Source organism: Mandrillus leucophaeus, unplaced genomic scaffold (assembly GCF_000951045.1).
Source record: "Mandrillus leucophaeus isolate KB7577 unplaced genomic scaffold, Mleu.le_1.0 Scaffold241, whole genome shotgun sequence".
In the NCBI taxonomy this organism is placed as follows: domain Eukaryota; kingdom Metazoa; phylum Chordata; class Mammalia; order Primates; family Cercopithecidae; genus Mandrillus; species Mandrillus leucophaeus.
Window position 1 is genome coordinate 576831 of NW_012102488.1, and position 25706 is coordinate 602536.

Sequence of the window (25706 nt, forward strand, 5' to 3'; positions counted from 1 at the left end):
AAAGCACTGGGATTACAGGCATGAGCCATCATGCCCAGCAGGGAGTAAATTTTTATTAAAGTGTACCTTTTTTCATATTTTAATTTCTTTAAAATACACATGAATGCCTAACATAAAAATTACGGCGTTGTCCTGTGAGGTATAATGCAGATGACAAGTAGAGCATTAAGGTGAGAAATAAATGGAACCACAGTTGACCATGGATTTGAAATGGGCAGGTCCACTTATCTGCAGCTTTTCTTCTGTCTCTGCCATCCCTGAGACAGCAAAACCAAGCACTCCTCTTCCTCCTCAGTTTACTCAACATAAAGACAATGAGGATGAAGACCTTTATGATGATCCACATCCACTTAATGAACAGTAAATATATTTTCTCTTCCTTATAATCTTCTTAGTAACATTTTCTTTTCTCTAGCTTATTTTACTATAAAAACATAATATATAATATACATAACATATAAAATGTGTGTTATAATCAACTGTTTATGTTATTGGCAAGGCTTTTGGTCAACAGCTATTAGTAGTTAAATTTAGGGGCAGTCAAAAGTTATACACAGATTTTCAACTGCATAGTGGGTCATTGGCCCTAACCCCCATGTTGTTCAAGGATCAATTGCATATGGTTCCAACATTTTACACGAATTAGTACAATATTAACTCTCTGTAGACCGTGAAAAGTTAAATGTGTTGTAATCCCAATAGAAATAACTAAAAAACAAAATAATGCAAAGAGGTATAGTTAAAAATCCAATAAAAGAATTTAAAATAACTGGTCCAAAATAGGGCAGAACAGGAGAAGCAGAGAAACAGAACAAAACAAAGTGAGTATACAAACAAAAACAGATGGGATTAACAGGATACAAACAGCAAAATGACAACTAAACCCAACTGTAAAAATTATTATGAATGATCACTTCCAACCAAGATGTAGTAACAGGAATTGAATGTACCCTTTGCCTGAAGTAACTAAAACACTGGACAAAACTTAAGAAACAATTGCTTTCTGACATTGGATATCAGCCAGCACAGATTCGAAAACCAGGAGAAACAAACAAGATGAGCCCAGTCAACTTAAGCAAGTTTCTTAACTTGCTTACCAACTTAAGCAAGTTTCCAGGATACAGTTCATATTTAAAAGCACAATCTGAAAGGATCAAACTGTTTCTAAATAACTTCCACTGCATCCTAGAACAAAGCCATAAAAAAGAATAAAATCACGTTAGCTGCAGCAACAGGGATAGAACTGGAGGTCATTATCTTAAGTGAAATAAGCCAGGCACAAAAAGACAAATATCACACCTTTTGACGTATATGTGGAAACTAAAAAATTAGGTCGCATGGAGGTAGAGAGTAGAAGGCCAGATAACAGAGATGGGGAAGGGTGAGTGGGAGCATGGGGGAGGATGAAGAGAGATGTGTTAAAGGGTACAAATATACATTTAGACACAAGGAATAAATCCAGTGTTTGACAGCAGAGTAGGGTGACATTAGTTGACAAAAATATACTGCACTCAGGTGATGGACATCCTAAATACCCTGACTTTATCACCACACATTATATACATGTAATAAAATTTCACAGGTACTCCATAAATTTGTACAAATTTTAAAAATCTGAAATCTTAAAAATTTAAAGAAATATATATAGGAATACAAAAATATCTAGCATTCAGCAAGGGAGAATTTGCAACGTCTGGCATCTAATAAAAAATTACCAACGCATGCAAAGATGCAGTTAAATATGATCCATAATGAGAAGAAAAGCCAATTGATATAAATCCCCAAATGACAAGGATGAAAGAATTTGTAAAGAGGGATATTAACAGTTATGTCCCAGATGTCCAAGAAGGTAGAGAAAAGATTATAAATGTTAGGTAGCAAAATGGAAGATATAAAATGGTCCAAATCAAACTTCTGGAGATAAAAGCTATAATGTCTGTGATAAAAATATACTGGAAGGAATTAGACACCGCAGAAAAAGAAAATTCGTGACTTGAAAATACAGCAAAAGAAACTATTCAAAGTGAAATACAAAGAGAAAAAAAATAAGAAAAAAATAGACCATTGATAAGCTGTGGAACACTTTAGGAGACCTAATATATGTGCAATTGGAGCAGAAAAGCTATTTGGATTTTTTTATTAAATAATAATCAAAAAATTTGCAAATTTGATAAAATTAAAACCCTACAGATCTAAGAAGCACAAAAAACCCCAAGAACAGGAAATAAGAAGGAAACTACAAGATGTATCATAAGTCAATTGCTTAACAAGTGATAAAGAGAAATTCTTAAAAGCAGTCAAGAGTAAAACAGAAATGACCTTAAAGCCCCAGCAGAAAAATCAGAGCTGAGGCTGTGCGCGGTGGCTCATGCCTGTAATTCCAGCACTTTTGGAGGCCAAGGCGGGTGGATCACCTCAGGTCGGGAGTTCGAGACCAGCCTGACCAAAATGGAGAAACCCCGCCTCTACTGAAAATTCAAAATTAACTGGGTATGGTGGTGCATGCCTGTAATCCCAGCTACTCAGGGGGCTGAAGCAGGAGAATCACTTGAATCCAGGAGGCAGAGGTTACGGTGAGCCGAGATCATGCCATTGCACTCCAGCCTCGGCAACAAGAGCGCAATTCCCTCTCAAACAAACAAACAAAAAAATCAGAGCTGGTCAGAATGGATTAAAAAAGCAAGACTCAACTATACATACCTATAAGAAACACATTTTAAATATAAAGAAAGATATACACTGAAAAGGACAGAAGAAGATACACTATACAACAAGTAAGCATAAGAAATCTGAAGTGTCTTTATTAATATCAAAGTAGACTTCAAGACAGAGTACTACCAAACATAAAGAGGAAAATTAGATAATAATAAAATAGTCAATTTATCAGGAAGACAGATCAATCATGAATGAATGTCCCAATATGAGAGTTTCAAAATATATCAAGCCAAAACTGACAACACTAAAGTGAGAAACCGATAAAACCACAATCATAGTTTTTAATACCTTCTCCCAGTAAGTGACAGAACAACTAGACCAAAAAATTTGGTAAGGGCATAAAAGATGCAGAGTAGGAGTTAGCAAACTTTATCTCTAAAGGGTTAGATAATAAATATTTTTGGTTTTGTCAGCTATAAAGTCTCTGTTGTTAACCACTCAATTTTTCTTTTGTAAAGCAAAAGCAGACATAGACAAAGAAGTATATGAAAGAGGGTGGGCGTGCTGGCTCATGCCTGTAATCCCAGCACTTTGGGAGGCTGAGGTGGCCAGATTGCCTGAGTTCAGGAGTTTGAGACCAGCCTGGTCAACATGGTGAAACCCTGTCTCTACTAAAATACAAAAAATTAGCCAGGCATGGTGGTGTGCACCCGTAGTCCCAGCTACTCAGGAGGCTGAGACACGAGAATTGCTTGAACCCAGGAGGCAGAGGTTGCAGTGAGCTGAGATCGCAGCACTGCACTCCAGCCTGGGTGACACAGCGAGACTCCATCAAGAAAAAAAAGGTAGTGTATGAATAAGTATGGCTGTATTCCAATAAAACTTTAAGTACAACAAGCTACAATCCAGACTCGTCCTGTTACCTAACACTTATAGAAGATTACATCCAACAACTACAGAATACATGTTCTTTTCAAATGCAAAAGGTATGTTCACCAAAATAGAGCATATGCTGGATCATAAAATAAGTCTCAATAAATTTTAAGAGTGAACTATTATAAAATATGTTCTCTGACCACAATGAAATTAAATGAGAAACCAGTAACAGAAAGATACCTGGGAAAAAACACACAAATATCTAGAAATAAAACATTTCTAAATTAGAAAATATTTTGAAAAGAAAGATAAAACTGTATCAAAAGCTGTGAGCTGCAGCTAAAGTACTGTAAGGAAAATTTATAGCTTTAATATTTATATTTTAAAATAAGACAAATACAAAATTAGTAAAGTTCTACCTTAAAAGCCAGGTAAGCCCAAAGTAATTAGAAGAAAGAAAATAAAGAGCAAAAATCAATAAAATGAAAAAGAGACAACAGAAAAAATAAAGCTAAAAGTTCGTTCATTGTTGGTACAGTTGCTCTGGAAAACAGTTTGGCAGTTCCTCTAAACCAGGGTGTCCAGTCTTTTGGCTTTCCTGGGCCACATGGAAGAAGTAGTCTTGGAACACATAAAATACACTAACGATAACTGATGAGCAAAAAAAACCAAAAAACAAAAAACAAACAAACAAAAAAAACTCATAATGTTTTAAGAAAGTTTATGAATTTGTGTTGGGCTACATTCAAAGCCATCCTGGGCTGTGGTTTGGACAAGTTGCTCTAAAGGCTGAACACAGAGTTACCATGTGACCCAGCAATTTCACTCCTAGGTATATACATAAGAGAAATGAAAACATAAGTCCACACAAAAACTTGTACGCAAGTGTTCATAGCAGCATTATTCATAATAGTTAAGAAGTAAAAACACCCAAATGTCCATCAAATGATGAATGGATAAATAAAATGTGGTATACAATGGAATATTATTCAACAGTAAAAAGAAGTGCTTTGACATAAATGAACCTTGAAAACATCATGCTAAATGAAAGAAATTAGTCACAAAAGACCAAATATTATATGACTCCATTTATATAAAATGTCTAGAATAGGCAAATCTGTAGAGACAAAGATTAGCAATTGCCTAGGACTAGGGGAGTTAGGAAGAAAATAAGTACGGGGTTCCTTTCACGGGTGATGAAAAAAATATTCTAAAACTGACTGAGGTAAAGATTGTACAACTCTGTGAACACCCTAAAAGCCAATGAGTAAACACTTCAAACACTATGCATTGTATGGTATGTAAATTATATTTCAATAAAACTCCACCTCCCAAAGTGCTGGGACTATAGGCATGAGCCACAGTGCCCAGCCAAAGCTATTATTTTTGAAAGTTGGATCACTGAAAACATTTTTTAAAATTTTTATAAACTCCTAGCTATACTAATGAAGAGGGGAAAACAAAAAAGGGAAAAACACAAACTAATAAGAAATGAAAGAGGAAGTATCACTCCAGATCTTATATACAATAAAAGAAAAAAAGCAATATAAACAACTTCACCTAACACATTTGACAATTGTGTTAGAAATGGATCAATTAGCAAAACTGACACAAAATAAAATGGAAAATCTGAATAGCCCCAAATCTATTAAAGGAACTGCATTCTTTGTCAAATAGTCCAAGAAAGAAAATGCCAGGCCCATATGGCTGCACTAATGAATTATAACAAACATTTAAGAAAAAAACAAAACACCAACCTTACACAAACTCATTCATAAAATAAAGCAGGAAGACACATCTTCCAACCATTTTATGAAGCTAGCATAATGCTGATACCAAAACTCCAGTTATTTTTTTAAAAGACAATTACAGCACATCCTGATAAAGGCAGATTCAAAAATTCTTAACACAGTATCAGCAAATCAAAACCAGCTATATATTAAAAGGATAACATGATGAACTACAGTTTATCACAGTAATTCAAGGTAGTTTAACATGAAAATCAAACAATATAATTCATGATATTAACAGAATAAAGTGTTGGGAGAAAAGCTGAGTGTTAGGAGAAAAGCTGAGGTAGGGCTTGCATGTCTGACATAAGAGTCTTGGAACATGTCCAGGGTCCAGAGTCTAAAACCCCTCCTGGCCTTTGGAATGTGTCTAGACTTGCTGGCTCCTGGCTTCTAGCACTCCCATTATCTCAAGTAGCTATATGTTTCAAAGAAAATGCTACATCATCACAGCTGCAGCTCATTTGCTTGATACACCACTTCCTTTCAACCCCCACATCCTTACCACCTGTTTCTTTGATCACCAATAAATAGTGTGGGCTCCCAGAGCTTGGGGCCTTCACAGCCTCCATACTAGCATTGGCCCCCTGGTCCCACCTTCTTTCTTGTCTTTTCTCATTTCTTTGACTCCGCCGGACTTCACAGCCCCCACGGCCTGGTGTTGGGTCTGATCACCCTAACATTTGTGGTACCAACATGGGGCAACGAAGACCCCAGTGAAGGAACACTAGAGTACGTCAAAGTGGAGGACACATCGTCAGAGGACACCTGAGGACTACTGGAAGAAGCTTGGCAGGGAAGCTGAGCACTCGGAAGTACCAGGGTAACAATGGGACAAAGTAAAAGCAAACATTCTGCTTACTTGAATTTCTTAAGGCATTTATTACGAAGGAGAGTGAAAGTTAGTACTCAGAATGTATCACTCTTTAGTACAGTAAAGCAGTTTTGCCCATGGTTTCCGGAACAAGGGACTATGAAATTGGATGAATGGGAGAGAACTGGAAGAGATTTTAAAAAGGCATATAAAGATGGAGCAAAAACTCCAGTTTCCATTTGGTCAAAGTGGGCGCTAATAAAGGCAGCTCTTGAGCCATTTCAAACAGATGATGAGGTGGATTCAGATGAGGAAGAGGACAAAAGTGTAAAAAACTTCAGATTCTGAGTGTGAGGAACAGCTAACTGGAGGAGATTAAAGAAAGGAAAACTTTAAAAAGTATGTTTTACTAGCACGTCAGCTCCACCTGCTGAATTAAGTGAATGGCCACCTCCTCTCTCCCCCTTACTGGGCAAGAAAATGAATTAGCTGAAAAACTTTCTGCTCCTATAGTTGCAACATTAAAACCTGGAGCAATTGGTGGTGCTATATGAAATTCTATTTAAAAAAGCTAGAGCTGAGGGAGACCCTGAAGCATGGCAATTTCCAGTTACTATAACCCAGCAAAGAGGACAGAATATAGCTAATTGGGCCACTTTTCCTTTAAGTTTTAAAGGAATTTAAGCAAGCCATTAGTCAATATGAACTGAACTCCCCTTTTGTGCAAACTTTGTTGAAAAATGTGGCTCTTGATAATAGGTTAATACCATATGATTGGGATACTTTAACAAAATCTGTTCTCACTTTGTCCCAGTACTTGCAGTTTAAAACCTGGTGGGCTAACTAAGCTCAAACTCAGGCAAGGGAAAACACACAAGTGCAGCCACCTGTGCCTGTTTCCGTTGAACAGTTAATGGGAGTTGGCCCTAATTGGGGTAGATTAGAGAATCAAGCAGTAATGGAGGATGTTGCCATTGTTCAGCTGCGCTCTGTGTGCTTACGGGCATGGGAAAGGATAAATGTTACAGGAGAAAAATATCTTTCTTTCAGTTCTGTCTGACAAGGACTTAAAGAACCATATATTGATTTTATTGCTTGGCTCCAAGAGGCTGTGTATAAAGCCATAATTGATAAAACAGCCCAGGATGTTATAATACAGCTTCTTGCATACGATAATGCTAATGCAGAGTGTCAAACAGTTATTAGACACCTGAGAGGGAAGGCTCATTTAGCTGAATATATTAAGGCTTGTGATGCCATTGGAGGTAACTTACATAAGGCTACTCTTTTAGCTCAGGCTATGGCTGAATTGAAAGTAGGAAAGAATATGCCCTGTTTCTCAGGCTCTTGGTTTAATTGTGGGCAATTTGGACACACAAAACAGGAACGTAGAAAAGGATATCAAAAGGAAAAACCACTACCATCAACCAACAGAAAAGTCTCGGTGTATGTCCCCAGTGTAAGAAAGGCAACCACTGGGCAAATCAGTGTCATTCTAAATTTAGCAAAGATGGACAACCTCTTTTGCGAAACAAGAAGAGGGGCCCACGTTGGGCCCCTCAACAAACCAAGGCATATCTGGCACAGCCAGCGCCCTTACAAACCATACAACAATTGTCCCCCGCCACAGCAGGTCCCCTGTAGACCTCTCCAGCACAATTCCTGTCTCCTTACTTCCTGGGGAGCCACCAAAGAAGGTCCCCACGGGAGTTAGGAGACCCTTACCCTCAGGAACAGTCTATTACTTGGAAGGTCTAGTCTAAATTTAAAAGGTATCACTGTGCATATGGGAATAACTGACTCTGATTATATCAGAGAGATACAACTAATTATTAGTTCCTCAACTCCATGGTCTGCCTCCCCAGGAGAATGAATTGCTCAGTTGTTGCTGCTACCCTACATAAAACTAAGCAGCAGCACAGTGAAAAGAACAGGAGGCTTTGGTAGTACTAATCCAGCAGGAAAAGCTTTATATTGGGTTAATCAAATGTCTGACAAAAGACCTATTCATATAGTAACTATTCAGGAAAGGATTTTGAAGGACTAGTAAATACTGGAGCTGATGTCTCTATTATTGCTTAAATCAATGGCTCCAACACTGGCCTAAACAAAAGATTTCCATGGGTATCGCTGGTGTAGGGACTGCCTCAGAAGTCTTTCAAAGTTCCTTGATTTTACCATGTCAAGGGCGGGATGGCCAGGGACCATCCAACCTATTATTACACCTATTCCTGTCAATTTATGGGGTAGAGACTTATTGCAACAATGCAGTGCTGAAATATCTATTCCTATGGATCAATATAGTAATAATAGTGGACAAATGATGAAAAATGCGGGATATTGCTCGGGAGAAGGACTAGGAAAAAATAAAAACAGCCAATCAGAACCTTCAGAAGGATAAACAGGTCAGACTGGATTGGGGTATCATTTTTAGGAGCAGCCATTGTTGAGCCTCTGGCTCCCATTCCTCTTGTTTGGCTAACTGCCAAACCAGTTTGGGTGGAGCAATGGTGGCTGAAACAGGAAAAACTGGAGGCTTTAAAAGAACTGGTGCAGGAACAATTGCAAAAGGGATATACAGTGACCACTTTCTCCCCTCGTTAATTCTCTTGTATTTGTCATTAAGAAAAAATCTGGTAAATGGAGAATGCTAACAGATTTGAGGGCTGTTAAATGCTGTAATTCAACCCATGGGCATGCTACAACCAGGGCTGCCCTCCCCAACAATGATTCCAAAATACTGGCCTCTTATAGCAATAGATCTAAAGGATTGCTTTTTTACCATTCCTTTAGCTGCCCAAGATTATGAAGAATTTGCTTTTACTGTTCCCGCCATAAATAATAATGAACCAGCAGACTGATACCATTGGGAAGTACTGCCACAAGGCATGTTAAATAGCCCGACTGTTTGTCAAACTCATGTTGGCAAAGCTATTAAGCAAGTTAGAGAACAGTTTAAAAAATGGTATAGTATCCATTACATGGATGATATTTTGTGTGCAGCCGAAACTAGGGAAGAATTGATGTTGTGCTACAAACAGAAAAGGCCGTAAACGTAGCAGGGTTAATTATAGCCCCCGGTAAAATCCAAACTTCTACTGCCTTTCAATATCTAGGAATGAAGGTAGAACAAAGGGCTATTAAGCCTCAAAAAGTTCAAATTTGGCCGGGCGCAGTGGCTCACGCCTATAATCCCAGCACTTTGGGAGGCTGAGGCAGGCAGATCACAAGGTCAGGAGATAAAGACCATCCTGGCTAACACAGTGAAATCCCATCTCTACTAAAAATACAAAAAAATTAGCCAGGTGTGGTGGTGGGCGCCTGTAGTCCCAGCAACTCAGGAGGCTGAGGCAGGAGAATGGTGTGAAACCAGGAGGTGGAGCTTGCAGTGAGCCGAGATCGCGCCACTGCACTCCAGCCTGGGAGACAAAGCAAGACTCCGTCTAAAAAAAAAAAAAAAAAGTTCAAATTTGAAGAGATAATTTAAAAACCTTAAATGATTTCCAAAAATCATTAGGAGACATTAATTGGATTCATGCAACTTTAGGCATTCCTACCTATGCTATGTCTCATCTCTTTTCTACTTTACAAGGTGATTCTAACCTTAACAGTAAATGCTCCCTGTCCAAAGAAGCATTGGAGAAACTTCCATTAATTGAGGGAAAAAATTCAGCAAGCACAAGTAGAACAAATTAATCCGATACAGCCATTACAGTTTTTAGTTTTTCCTACTAAGCATTTGCCTACAGGAGTTTATAGTTCAACAGGATGATCTGGTTGAGTGGCTTCTTCTACCTCACAATACAACCAAAACGCTCACTCTGTACTTAAAATAAATTGCTTTGCTAGTAGGACAAGCGAGGCTGCCCACAACAAAGCCAAGGGGATATGATCTAAATCAGATTATGGTTTCATTAACAAAACAACAAATTCAACAAACCTATATTAATTCCCAAGAATGGCAAGTTAATTTGGCCAGTTGGCATTCTTGATAATCATTACCCTAAATCTAAGATATTTCAATTTCTATAATTAACATATTGGATATTGCCTTCTATTATTCAAAAAGCCCCTACTGGAGTGGCCATTACTGTTTTTACTGATGAATCTAGTAATGGAAAATCCTCATTTGCAGGACCTCAACAGCAAGTTTTTCAAACTGACATTGCTTAAAGAGCTAATCCAACTTTAAAAACTCAAATACAAAAGTAAAAGGGAAGGGACCAGGAATATAAGACACCGCATATGCAATTGCATTTAGCTTTATTAACATTAAAGTTTTTAAATTTACAAAAAGATCAACCCATGACTGCAGCTGAACAACACCTGACAGGACAAAAGGAAAATAAAAAGGCTGGACAAGATATAGGATGGAGAGATGCACATACAAAGAGCTGGGAAAAAGGAAAGATAATTATATGGGGAAGACGATTTGCTTGTGTCTCTCCAGGTGACAATCAGGTGCCTGTATGGGTGCCCACCAAACATCTGAAGATCTGTCATGAGCCACAGCATCTAGTGGACCCACCTGTACAGTGCAAATTGAAGGTTTAAGGATTGCTTTTTTTGCTATACTATTGCACAAGAAGGATAAGCCTTGATTTGCTTTCTCTACACCTTCTGTTAATCAGAAAAAACCTTCTTCTCATTACCAATGGTAGCATTTACCCCACGGTAATTAACCAAAGAGGCAGAAGCTGTTACAAATGCTTCAGCAATGGCATGCCTCCCAGCTACAGCAAAATAAAAATAAAAATAAAAAAGCCTTTGCTTCTGTTTCAGTAGATTTACTAACGTAGGGGTAAGGGCATGTTTGTATTTTTGCAGGAGATGAACACACCATGTGGGTGCCCTCAAGATGTGTATGACCATGGAACAGGAGACTAGAAGGACCCATGGATCCCAACCATGGACCGGGTTTCCCCAGTATGAGCCATAAGCCAGTTGAATCTGAATACAAAGATGGAACAAGGACCAACCAGAGTCATGCTGACATCAACCCCCATAACATGGGACAGATCAAGAAAACCACACAGGAAGCTGAGAAACTGCTGGAGCACCAGGGTTTTACCTTTTGCTAGGATTCAGAGGTACAATAGATGCTTAACGGACCAGTGTTTTCTGACTGAATTCCTCTCTACCCTAAATACAAAAGACCCTAATAGGTAGGCAGGAATATCATCGCCCCTATTCAGCATTAAGAAGTTACAGAAGACAGACCTCCATCCTTCTGCAACCCATAGAATTAAGGGTCCCCTTGTAAAAGGGAAAGGAGAAATATGCAAGAAGCATTCAAACCAGAGCAACTCCATTTTGAATAAGGGCTAAAAAAATGAAGCTGGATCACCAACTGGCAATTAAAGGCTGCACAGCCTGCAACTGCCTTGCTCAATTAATTCAAAAACAAAAAGAGGACCTTTTGGATTCAAAGTTGTGTTATGTTACTCTTACATGCCATCTGGAGGACAGAGATGAAAATCTCACCCTCGATACTGTAAAACTATAAGAGCAAGTTTTTGAAGCCTCCCAGGCTCACTTGAATCTGCTCCCTGCAACTGATATTTTCAACATGATAGCTGATGGGTTGTCTACAATCAATCCTCTTAAATGGATTAAAGCCACTGGAAGCTCTACACTTGCAGATTTTGTTCCAATAATTATGTGCTTGTGCTGTCTCCTTTTAGTCTGCAGATGTGGAAGCCGCCACTGGAAAGAAAGCCGCCCTCAAGAACAAGCAATGATGGCTGTGGTGGTTTTACAAAAAAGAAAAGGGGGGCATGTTGGGAGAAAAGTTGAGTGTTGGGAGAGAAGCTGAGGCAGGGCTTGCATGTCTGACATAATATAAGAGTCTTGGAATATGTCTGGGGTCCAGGGTCTAAAATACCTTGTAGCCTTTGGAACCTGTCTAAACTTGCTGGCTCCTTGCTTCTAGCACACCTATTATCTCAAGTAGCCATATGTTTCAAAAAAAAATGCTAAACCATCACAGCTGTAGCTCATTCGCTTGATACATCGCTTCCTTTTAACCCCTACATCCTCACCATCTGTTTCTTTGTTTGATCACCAATAAATAGCATGGGCTCCCAGAGCTTGGGACCTTGGCAGCCTCCATACTAGCATTGGCCCCCTGTTCCCACTTTCTCTCTTAACCTGTCTTTTCTCATTCCTTTGACTCTGCCGGACTTCATAGCCCCCACGGCCTGGTGTTGGGTCTGACCATCCCAACAAAAAGCTATCCAATCATCTCAACAAATGCAGAAAACATCTGACAAAATTCAACACACATTCATAAAACTCTCAGCAAATTAGAAACAGAAAGGAATTTCCTCAATTTGATACCATTAAGAAAATAAATAGGTAAGCCACAGACTGGGAAAAAATATTTGTAAAACCCATATCTAACAAGAAACTTGTAAAGGAATATATAAAATATGTCAACTCAATAATGAAAACAAGCAATTCAATTAAAAAAAGGGGCAAAAAGATTTGAACAGGCACTTCATAAGGAAGATGTTTAAATGGCCAATAAATACAACAGTGTTCATCATCATTAGATGAGCATTAGATTAATTGCAGGGAAATGCAAATTAGAACCAATAACATCCACCAAAATGTATAAAACACCAAATGGTGAAAATGAGGAGCAACTAGAACCCACATAAATAGTTGGTACGAGTGTAAAATTGTGCAGCCACCTTGGGAAACAGCTACCTAGACAGATATGCCAGAGTCCAAGTAGGGTGGGGAGGGTATCTATACAGGAAGACTGTTTGGTTCCAGGTGTTGGAGCTCAAGTGAGGCAAAAAGGGCGTCTGTGCAGGGTAGAGTACTGGCAGTGTCTTAGGTTTCTCACCATAGGAGAAAGGCATATACAAATAGGAAAAGGGAGAAAACCAGAATTAACCCTATGGTATGAGACCAGAACTGGAGATATCAGTGGACACTCACGGTTTTCAACATACACAACTCATATAGAAATAAAATGTAAATGTGTTTGTATATGTATATAAATATATATATGCATATATTTGCCTAGACATACACATGCCCACACACATTCTCTAGCTTTTTTCACTGAGATGTCATGGGAGCAGTGACACCTCAACAGCGTAACTAGCACTGAGACATTGGCTTCTAAATACTTTTCTTCAGCAAAAGGATCCAGGATTCCTTGGAGAAATGACTGGTTCCAGAGATGGGATAGGAAAATACAAAATGAGCCTGGAACATCTTGTCTTCAGGAAGTAAAAAAAGATTCAAAGAATGATGAGAACACGTCAGAAAGACACAGAGGGCCTCTCACTAGCCAAACATGGGACAATTCGTACATCAATAATAATGACAACCATAGATTTTTGCCCATTGAATAAAATAGGTACCATAAGTCCATACTGATATAAATAAATGAATAAATCAAAAGTTTATGGCTGGGCATGGTGGCTCACACCTGTAATCCTAGCACTTTGGGAAGCCGAGGCAGGTGGATCACTTGAGGCCAGGGGTTCCAGACGAGCCTGGCCAACATGGCAAAACCCAGTCTCTACTAAAAATACAAAAATTAGTTGGGTGGGTTGGTGCATGCCTGTAATCCAAGGTACTCAGGAGGCTGAGACATGAGAATCATTTGCACCCTGGAGGCAGAGGTTCCAGTGAGCCGAGATCACACCACTGCACTCCAGCCTTGGCAACAGAGAGAGACTGTCTCAAAAAAAAAAAAAAAAAAAAAAAAAAGTTTGAGGAAAACTGGGATATTTACATCATTTCAAAGTACCTCCATATAAAATATGTATTACAATGGGAAAAGTAGCTTTACCATGGAGAAGTTGGCACATACTGCCTTAATCAAAGTGAAAATCATTAATGAAAGACCAAATGAAATTGTATACCATCTGATAGGATGAGGTATCACTTCTGTGATATTCCTGTTCAAGATATATAACGTAAACTGAAGACATTAGACAAATCCAAATTGAGGGATATTCTATAAAACAGCTGTCTGGTAATCTTCACAGTTCCCTCATGAAGTGAAGGTAAGACTGTGGAACCATTAATATTTAAGATTGAAGGACACATGACAGTTAAAATGTAACATGTGACTCTGCACTATCCTTTTGCTATAAAGGACATTTTTGGAATAATAGGCCAAACCTGAATGGCACGGTCTGATGCTTAGATGGTATTATGTCTCAATGTTGATATCCTAATTTAAAAAGTTGTATTGTGGTTATTAGGAGAATGTGCTATATAACATATTTGGGGATGGTCACAGCAACTTACTCAAATGGCCCATAAAAATAAAGGTTTTTTGTTCTGTAAGTTTTCTGCAAATTTGAGGTATAGTTTCCAAAAATAGTTTCAGATCCTTAACAAAATGTACATACATAAATTATGTGTGTATATGTATATATGTACATACATGTGTGTATATATGTATGCACATATATATGCATACACATATGTGTGTATGTGTGTGTGTGTATATACACATATACACACACACCCACACACACCCAAGTTAATGAATCAAAATTCTCTCGGAGGCTGTACAGTTTATGTCGAAGTCTTCAAAGCATTTAATACATTTCCTTATGAAAAAAAGTTGCAATGGTTCTATATCCATAAGAGTAATACTGAATAATGCTGATTGTATGCCATTTATTTTCAATATAGGAAAGGATACCACCAGCCACTCCCTGCCACTCTTCTATTTGATAACTACAAACGCTCTCTGTCAGTCAAAATAAGTCTCTGTCACTTCAGTGTATATAATTGAATTTCCTCTTTTTTGGGGGGGGGACACAGTCTTGCTCTTGTCGCCCAGGCTGGAGTGCAGTGACACAATCTCGGCTCACTGCAACCTCCGCCTCCTGGGTTCAAACAACTCTCCTGCTTCAACCTCCGCAGTAGCTGGGAGTACAGGCACGTGCCACCACGCCCCGCTAATTTTTTTGTAGTTTTAGTAAAGACAGGGTTTCACCATGTTAGCCAGGATGATCTCAATCTCCTGACCTCATGATCCGCCCGCCTCAGCTTCCCAAAGTGCTGGGATTACAGGCATGAGCCACCGTGCCCAGCCTGAATTTCTTGTAGACATATTTTTGGTTAAGAAGGTTGTGAGTCTGCTGATCTTTTATGAAATCAGGCCTACAGATGTCTACTCATGTAAAATTGAAAGATTTCCACAAATAATGTGTGTGCCAGTGGGCATGGTAGCACATACCTGTAGTCCCAGCCACTCAAGAGGCTGAGGTGGGAGGATTAATTGAGGCTAAGAGTTAAAAGGCTGTGGTGTGTTATGATCATGCTTGTGACCAACCCCTGCACTCCAGCCCAGGTAACATAACAAGACCTTTGTCTCTTAAAATACATATGTATATGCATGTGTGCTAGAGCTCATTAAATGTCAAGGAAGGCTCAAGCTCATCCGCTCAATAAATCCACTCTCACAGCCTAATTCAGTATGACAAGCAAACAGGCCACATGATGATGTGACTTAATTTATGAGTAGTTCTAGTATGTATTTAAAGCTTTAAATCTTCTTTTCTGACTTCAAGTAAGTTGAATAACACAAAACATATTAACCATAAGAAGAAAGACTGGTACATTAGACTATCAAAATTAGGAATCTCCACTCATCAAAAGAAAATGAATGGGAAGCTCTAGCATGGGAAAAATACAACACACATCTGACAAAGAATTTTTATATACGTTATATAAAAAACTCCTACAAAGAGAAGATAAAAAACTCAAGTTTTAAACAGGCAAAAGACTTGAACAAATACTTCAAAACAAACTTCAAAAATAAGCCTTGAAAATGTTGACTACAGTATCTTAAAATTGTGAATGAATATCTCATAGAATAAAGCACTGGAATGTATGATTTTTTTTTAATGGACAAGACTACATATTGTTTTGAAATACATAAAAAACATGTTTTCCCGCATACTATACAAGTTTAAACTGGCTGAGACTCCTATTCACTGAAAATCTGTATCACCTAAGAAATATAAACAGTCATTATCAACTGTTAGTGATTCAACTTTGAGACCAAAATTTCCTGCTCTTCCTTTTTAAGTTTTAGATAGGCTTAACTGAAGAATATTCTAGTATCACTTATCTATGTAAAACAGAATTTTCTGGAATTCATACTATAAGACAAAATACAGAAACAAACTTGGTGTTCAGGAAGATGTAAGACTAAAATTGTCATTCACAGCTCCCAATTTCAAAATTCTGTGTTCATTAAAATAGGTTCATTGTTCTCACTGAATTTATACTCTCTAAAGGCTTTATGGCAAATAAATGCTATCAATGTGAACTTATAAATTTGAGTTGATAAAATGCTGCTTTTATCAATGTTTTGATATAATACGACTTAATTTGATAAAATGTTCCACTGCTTTAAAATACTTGAAAAATAAGCTGGATTTAAGAACTGCTAGGCATTTTACCGAGACCAAGAACTACACAGACCTTGTGAAAATGACATATTCACCATGATACTGGCTAACTGCTCAGGAACACTGAGTAAGATAAATCACTGAGATCACTGTTCAACAAATACATACAGTACTTATCCCTATAACATTTGGTACAGCATATTTTATTGCAACACTTACCGGTGCTACTATTTTTCCTGTCTGTCCAACTTGCATGTCATTGGGAACAAAGCCAGCATCAACAGCAGCACGGGAAGCACCAACTAAGGGGAAAAAATATTTGTCATTTTTTTCAAGCTCTACTATTCAGCTAGTTAGGATATTCCCTGATAACTGTAAATAAAGACATTGATTTAGAATTCTAAGTACTAGTATATTTTATACAGAAAGCTTCAAGGAAAAACTTCTTTTTATACCCAAGTATTTCAGATTTTAATTTAGGCTTAACTCTTCTGCATGCTTTATCAAAAAGGCATTCATAAACTTTACACTATAATGTTTAGAATGTCATTATATAATGCTCCTTTAAGTAACAACTTCACAAGTTTTGAAGAAAGGTCTTACAATATTACCTCTTGTAATACTATAAAGAGAAGATACTGGATAAAGAGTTACAAATAACAAGATGAAGGTTTAACCAATATTTGCTATCAAATTAATAAATAAAATTTAACTGGCCTTCTACTCTCATTCAACAGGAGTCAACAATGAGCTCTATACTTGGAGTAAAACAACCTCTTCCCCAGCAGGAGTCAAGAATGAGCCTCAGGCCTCTTCATCTCAAGCTGAAAAGGACAGAGGGAGCCATAGACAATACAGCTGACCATCTCCAAACACGCACAGCCTCACCACCGCTATCTTGAGTCAGCCAGGACTAATTACACCCTGCCCTTCATTTATGTCTGTGCCCACAAGTCCCAAACTCAAAAGTTATCCTTCATAACCTATACACTGATCCCCATAATGCTCTGCATGCTCCCTAACCTGCACCCATCTCCCATATTCCTGACCCTTACACTGTGATTTCTGGAATACACAGCCCAATATCAGCAAAACTTAAGTTATATTAAGTTTTATTGAAATGTAAGTTTTAGAACTTAAAACTTAAGTTTATTAAAACTCAGGTTTTATTTACCTAATAAAACTTAACTTTAAATTGGCTCCGTCTGAAATTAATATAGCTACTCCTGCTTTCTTTCAATTAGCACCACCATGGTATATCTCTCTCCACTCATTTACTTTATAGGTATATGTATTTTTATATTTAAAGTGGGTTTCTTGTAGACACCATATAGTTGGGTCTTACTTTTTCATCCACTATGACAATCTTTATCATTAATTGGTGCATTTACACTACTGATGTTGAAAGTAATGACTGACATAGTTGGATTAATATCTACCATATCTGAAACGGCTATTTGTTGCCCTTCTTCTTTTTTCCTATTTTTGTCTTCCACCAACTGAGCATTTTAAATAATTCCATTTTGTCTCTTTTCTTAGCTATTAGTTGTATTTTTGTTTTACTTTAGTGGTGGTCCTAGCGTTTGCAATATTCATTTACAATTAATCCAAGTCCACTTTCAAATAACACTTCACTACTTCACAGGTGGTACAAGTACCATTAAATAACAAGATAATCCTAATCTCTATCTCCTGTTTCTTACATGGTGATTCATTTCACTTATATATGAGCACATAAGTAATTATAATACATGAGCATATGTAATTGAATACAATGTTATTATTTTAAACAAACTGTTACCTATTAGATTAAAAAAAATAAAACTTATTTTACCTTCACTCATTCCCTCTTCAATGCTCTCACTTGCTTTATATACATCAGAGTTTTTGACCTCTACCATTTCCTTCTCTCTAGAAGAACTTTTAGCATTTCTTGCAAGTCTATGACATATTCTGCCAATTTTTGTCTGAGAAAGTCTTTATTTCTCTTTCATTTTTAAAGGATAATTTCACAGGGTATAAAATCCTATGTTGGTGGGTGTTTTCTCTCAGCACTTTAAACATTTTACTACACTCTCTTCTTGCTTGCATGGTTTCTGAAAAGAGATTGGATGTAATTATTATCTTTGCTATTCATAGGTATGGTGGATTTTTCCCTCTGGCTTCTTTCAGTATTTGTTCTTTATTTTTTATTTTCTGCAGTTTGCAAATGACAGGCGTAGGTCAAGTTCTTCTGGCATTTATCATATTTGGTGTTCTCTGAGCTTCCTAGATCTGTGGATTGGTATTTGACATTAATGTGGGGAAATCCTCAGTCAGATATTGCTTCTGCTCCTTTCTCTCCTCTTCTGGTATTCCCATTACACGTTATACTCTTAGTAGTTGTTCCACAATTCTTAGATATTATATTACAGTTCAGGTTTTCTGTTTTTTTTTTTTTTCTTCTTCTTCTTCTTCTGGTTCTTTTTCTCTTCGTTTTTCAGTTCTGGAGGTTTCTACTGAGATCCCAGAGCTCAGAGATTCTTTCCTCAGCCATATCCAGTCTACTAAGAAGTCCTTAAAAGGTATTCTTCATTTCTGTTACAATGTTTTTTATCTCTAGCATTTCTGTTTCTTTCTTGGATTTCCAGCCCTCTGCTTATATTGCACATCTTACTTGCTCTTTGTTCATTAGAGACCTTAGCATACTAATCCCAGTTGTTTTAAATTTCCAGTCTGATTATTCTAGCTGAGGGGTTCTGATGCTTTCTCTGTCTCTTCAAACTGTCTTTTACCTTCTAGTATATCTCGCAATATTTTCTTGATAGCCCAACATGAGATACACGGGTAAAAGGAAGAGCTGTCATTAAGCCTTTATTACATGGTGGTAAGGTGCTGGGGGAAAGGAAGCATTCTACAGTCCTATGTTGAGGTCTTGGTCTTTTACTAAGACTATACCTCAATAAGACCATATTGAGACTGAACTTTACACATGCTTCTCAGTTCCTCTCTCTCCCTTAGGTGGGACAGGATGGCTAGAATGGCTGAAGTTGAGTATTTACCTTTCCTCAGGTCAGTTAGGCTCTGATAATGCCCCAGCAAATTAATCTCTGGTTAAACAGTTCCTCCTGAAGGAGGTCAGACCTTGTTAAGAAGAACAGAATGCTCTGGCATATTTTAAAGTGGTTCCCTTTCCCCTCCCCTTATTGGAAGCATGAGGTGATTTTTCTCTAATTTTCACCATGAGGAACAGCTCCTGAAGGTAAAACTCACAAAAATGTTGGGAGCCCACACTGGATACCCCTAGAGTTTTTTGTCAAAAAAACAAAAATCCAGAGTCTCACTCTGTTGCCCAGGCTGGAGAATATTGGTACGATCTTGGCTCACTGCAACCTCCATCTCCAGGGTTCAAGTGATTCTTCTGCCCCAGCCTCCCAAGTAACTGAGACTACAGGTGCATGCTGCCATGCCCGACTAATTTTTACATTTTTAGTAGAGATGGGGTTTCACCATGTTGGCCAGGCTGGTCTCGAACTCCTGGCCTCAAGTGATCTGCCCACCTCGGCATCCCAAAGTGCTGGGATTACAGACATGAGCCACTGTGCCCGGCCCACCTGGAGTTTTTAACATGGAACCTCCAGCAATTCATCAACAAGAGTTCAGGTTCCCCTACCCCACCACCAGCTCCTGTGGAGGTTGCTACTTTTGGATTTCTGCTCTGGGAAGTTGTGATTATCTTTGTTTGCTTGTTGGTTTCTCCAGTTTGGGGGACGGACAGCAGTTTGCCATGCAACCTCGCTTCTCCTATGGATGTAAGATGAGTTTTGATTCTTTGGTTTGTTCAGTTTTTCACTTGTTGTTAGGACAAAATGGTGACTTACAAGCTTCTTATATGCCAGACTGGAAACCGAAAGACGTACATTAGTCTTATCTTAATTCCTGGAGATTTCAACACTTGGAGATTTGAACAACTCTCCTCCAGTGAGCTTGCCCACCACTCTACCTCAGCCACACCCATGATCATATCCTAGACATTTTCTTTACCAAGATTGCTCAACAGTCTCAATTTTCAGCGTCTTTCTGACCTCCTCTTTCCAGCTGACATTCACTTCCAACATTCCTCTGACCCCACAGTAATCTACAATTCTATTCACTCTCCCCCATTGTCCTGTTGTTTTTGCCCACTTTAAATTCTATGATCAATCATTCTAATCATTCCTTTGCTATGCCTTCAACTTCCTTGTTCTCCTCTTACATCACCACACACTCAGAAAAACCTCCATCTCTGGCTGATTAAGTAACCTTTCCACTTTTTCCGTATCTCTTCTCCTGCAGTTCAGCATTACTGGAGAAAAACATCAAATATCCAACCATGTGAAGTATATTTTCCTCTAAATAAATAAGCCTTAATTCCTGGCAGTTATACTAAGTTCCCCTAGTCCTTTCATTAGCCCACTGTTTCCTAAACTATAATTTCATATATTTTCTTCTCTCTTCAAACTTCCTATACCTCTTTAGCATCCTCATTCTCAACTGATGACTTTGCTTCTTATCCACTAAAAAAAATTGAAAGGATCAAAAGAGAATTTCCACATGCTCTGAGTAACACATCTACCCACCACCTGCAGCTATGTCCACATTCTCTCTTGTCTACTCAAGGACATCACTCCAGTAATTCTGACTTTTCCCTCAGGGAAGAATTACTGGAGTGATGTCCTTGAGTGAAATGAAAAAGTATGTGAAGGGAAAAAAGTATGACTACTTTTCCCTCTCCTGGAGCACTCCCATCAGCACAGAAGCATGTTATTACCTGTCCCAGCTTTATGAAGTCCCTCTGTTGGCCAGACTCCTCTTCTAGCTACCATCCATTTCCCTGCTTCCCTATATAGCAAAATCCCTCAAAAAAGTTATCTGTATTCACTGTCTCCAACTCCAGGCCTCCCACTCTATCTCTAAAAACCTTTTCATTAAAATATAACCTACATACAGAAAAAGACAAACGTGCTGCTCCAGAGCATTATCATACAGAGAACACAACCATGTAACCACTACCTATGACTAGCCTTTTATTTTTTATTTTCTTTTCTTAGACAGGGTCTTGTTCTGTCACCCAGGCTGGAGTGCAGTGGCACAATCACAGCTCGCTGCAGCCTTAACCTCCTGGGCTTAAGTGATTTCTCCTGCTTCAGCCTCCCAAGCAGCTGGGACCACAGGTGCATACCACCATGCCTGGCTAATTTTGATATTGTTTGTAGAGACGGAGTTTTGCCATGTTGCCCAGGCTGGTCTAAACTCCTAGGCTTAAGCAATCCTCCCACTTTGGCCTCCCAAAGTATTGGGATTACAGGTACAATTCACTGCCTGGCAGGACTATTCTTTTAAACCCACTCTAATGAGACTTTTGCTTCCATCACTCCACTGAAACTGCTTAAAGTAGCCAGTGATGTCTAAGTGGTTCAATCCAATAGTCACTCTTCAGTCTTTACCGTCCTTGACCTGTTAGAAGTGTGTGTCACAGTTGATCAATTTTTTCCTCCTCAATGAAACACTCCACATGGGTTTCAAAACACAGCCTCTGCCCTGGTTGTCTAGACTAACTTACTACTCCTTTTTGGTCTTCTTTCTCCTTTTCTCTCTTAGCTCTTAATCATACAGTGTTTATGGCTCACTCCTGAGACTTTTTTTTTTTTTTTTTTTCTCCTTAAGGACAAAGTCTCATTCTGTTGCCCAGGCTGTAATGCAGTAGCTATTCACAGGCACAGTCATAACACAATACAGCCTCAAACTCCTGGGCTCAAGAGATCCTCCTGCCTTAGCCTCCTGAGTAGTGGGGACTACAGGCTCACACCACTGCACCTAGCCTGGGACCTCTTTTTTTATCTATACTCCCTCCCCTTGGTAATTTCATCCAGTCTCATGGCTTTCAGTATCACCCAAATGAACTAATTCCCAAATATGTATCTCTAGCCCAAACTTCTCCATAGAACTCCACACTCCTATACCAACTGCTTAATTGACTTGTCCACTCAGTGTCTGTTATTAGACATCGCAAAAATTAACATGCCCAAAACTGAACTCCTGATCTCTCCCTGGAAACTGCTTCACTCGAGATATTCCTTATCTCAGCTAACTGTAACTCCACCCTACCACTCACCAGGACAAACACTTTCTCTCATAATCCACATCCAATCTGTCGGGAAATCCTTTGTCTCTACCTTCAAATATATATCTCAAAACTGACAATTTCTCCCCACATCGACTGCAGCTACCATGGTCCAAACCATGAGTATCTCTCACCTACATGACTGATATAGCCTGCTAAATGATCTCCCCATTACTGTACTTACCCCCTACAGCTTATTCTTAAAACTGCAGCCAAAGTGATCCTTTAAAATTGTGTTAGATCATGTCATTCTTCTGCTCAAACCTTGAAATGGCTCCCCATTTCATTCAGAGAAAAGTAATCTCTTTACAATGTCCTATAAGGCCCTGTGTGATCTGTCTCGTGTTGCCTCCCAGTTTTATCTCTTACTACTTTCTCTTTTGCACTTTCCTTTCCAACATTGGCCTTCTTCCTATTCGTCAAATAGGCCAGATGTGTTCCTGCCTTAGACAGGCTCTCTGCACTTTACTGGTTGCTCTGATCTGGAGCACTCTCCCCTAGATCTCCTCATGGGTCGCTTCCTCACCTCCTTCAAACCTTTGTTCAGGTGTCTCCTTTTTTTTTTTTTTTTTAAAGTGTCTCTGTCACCCAGGCTGGAGTGCAGTGGCACAATCTTAGCTCACTGCAACCTCCACCTCACAGTTCAAGTGATCCTCCCACCTCAGCCACCTGAGTAGCCAGGACTACAGGTGTGTGCCACCACACCCAGCTAATTTTTGTATTTAGTAGAGGTGGGGTTTCAACATGTGGGCCAGATTGGTCTTGAACTCCTGGTCTCAACTGATCCACCCATCTTGGCCTCCCAAACTGCTGGGATTCCAGGCATGAGCCACCACACCCAGCCAAATGTCTCTTTCTCATTAAGGCCAAATCTGGCTACCTTATTTTAAACTTCAATCTTGCCCTCCAATTCTCACCCCCATTACCCATTCTGTTAGTCTCCCTAACACTTACGATTCTCTTTTGGTTTTTTTTGTTTTTTTTTTTTGAGACAGAGTCTCGCCCTGTTGCCCAGGCTGGGGTGCAGTGACATGATTTCTGCTCACTGCAACCTCTGCCTCCCAGGTTCAAGCGTTTCTCCTGCCTTAGTCTCCCAAGTAGCTGGGACTATAGGCACGCACCACCATGCCCAGCTAATTTTTGTATCTTTTAGTAGAGACGGGGTTTCTCCATGTTGGCCAGGCTGGTCTCAAACTCCTGACCTCAGGTGACTACAGGAGTAAACCACCACACCTGGCCCATATTATTTACTAATTTATTGTGTTAGTGTCTGTAGTAGGCAAGAAAATGGCCCCTCCAAAGATATATTCATGTCCTAATCCCCAGAACCTGTGAATATTACCTACGTGGCAGCAGATATGATATAAAGCTAAGGATCTTGAGAGGGAGTTTATCCTGGATTATCTACGTGGGCCCTAAATGCCATTACACGTATCTTTTTTGTTTTTGAGACGGAGTCCCGCTCTGTTACCCAGGCTGGAGTACAGTGGCACAATCTCAGCTCACTGCAACCTCTGCCTTCTGGGTTCAAGGAATTCTCCTGCCTCAGCCTCACAAGTAGCTGGGATTACAGGTGTGCGCCGCCACACCAAACTAATTTTTATATTTTTGGTACAGACGGGGTTTCACCATGTTGGCCAGGCTAATCTCGAACCCTGGACCTCAGGTGATCCGCCCACCTTGGCCTCCCAAAGTGCTGGAATTACAGGCATGAGACACCGTGCCCGGCATGTATCCTTATAAGAGGGACACAGAAGGAGATTGAATGCAGTCCCACAGAGAAGATGATATGAAGACAGAGGCAGAAGTTGTAGTGATGTGGCCACAAGCCCAGGAATATCAGAGTACCCATCAGAAGCTGGAAGAGGAAAATAACAGATTATCTCCTAGAGCCCCCAGAGGGAGTATGGCCCCTGCTAACACTTCAACACACCTCTGGCCTCCAAAGCTGTGAGAGAAAAACTTTGTTGCTTTAAGCTACCAAGTTTGTAGTAACTTATTACTGTAGCCAAAATAAACTAATAGCACCTAAAATAGTACCTGGAATACGGCAGACACTTAATACTTGTTCAAAGAAAGAATGAATGAAAATAAACCCTGAAATACTACCATCTGATTATACAGTGTCTATATAATGCCTTTATTCTGACAAAACTATTACTGTTTCTATGGGTACACATGTTATGTAATAGAAATGCACAGGAAAACCACAGAAAGTTACAGGAAAACCCTGGAAAGTTATATGTAAAACTCTTAAAAGGAGGGTGAGATGATAGAATTGGGACATTTTAATATATATTCATCGTAGTGATTGTATAATTCAAAAATAATCAAATGTCTTTAAAAAGATTTTTTTTCGAAACAGGGTCTCAATTATGTTGCCTAGGCTGGTCTCAAACTCTTAGGCTCAAGCAATCCTCCTAACTTAGCCTCCCAAGTATCTGGGATTACAGACACATGCTACCACACCTGGCTTAAATTTTTTTGGTTTTTCAAAAAACATCACTCTCTTCTCATCAATGCACTTTTAGCAATAGGTTCTACCTTACCTATAAATGGTTAACTACAGTTTTAAATTTTTAACTATGAACTTAAAAACTTTAAATGTATTTCTATTTGTATAAGATTTATATTAAGACCACCAAAAAAAGATGAAAAACCAGGGTGTTCCTGAATCTGAAGTAGGCACTGAAACTAACATTTCATTATTTTGTCTTTTATTATTATTTTTGAGACAGGACCTCAGTCTGTTGCCCAGGTTGGAATGCAGTGGCACAACCACAGTGCACTGCTGCCTCCACCTCTCAAGCTCAAGCAATCCTTCCACCTTAGCCTCCCAAGTACTTGGGACTACAAGCACACACCAATATGCCTGGCTAATTTTTAAATTTTGTAGAGATGGGGTCTCACTACATTGCTAGGGCTGGTCTCAAATTCCTGGGTTCAAGCAATCCCCCTGCCTCAGCCTCCTAAAGTGCTAGGATTACAGATGAGCATTACTGTGCCTGGCCCATTTCATTATTTTTAAA

General features: G+C 39.0%; 1 protein-coding gene across 3 annotated transcripts in view; it reads right to left on the reverse strand.

Annotated features, from left to right (window-relative positions):
- ETFA (electron-transfer-flavoprotein, alpha polypeptide) overlaps positions 1-25706 on the reverse strand; it is a 139072-nt gene that overhangs the window by 58471 nt on the left and 54895 nt on the right. For all 3 annotated transcript variants that reach the window (XM_011982668.1, XM_011982667.1, XM_011982666.1), the window contains one exon: positions 16755-16837. In XM_011982668.1, coding sequence (XP_011838058.1) covers positions 16755-16837 — 83 coding nt within the window. The remainder of the gene's footprint in view (positions 1-16754; positions 16838-25706) is intronic.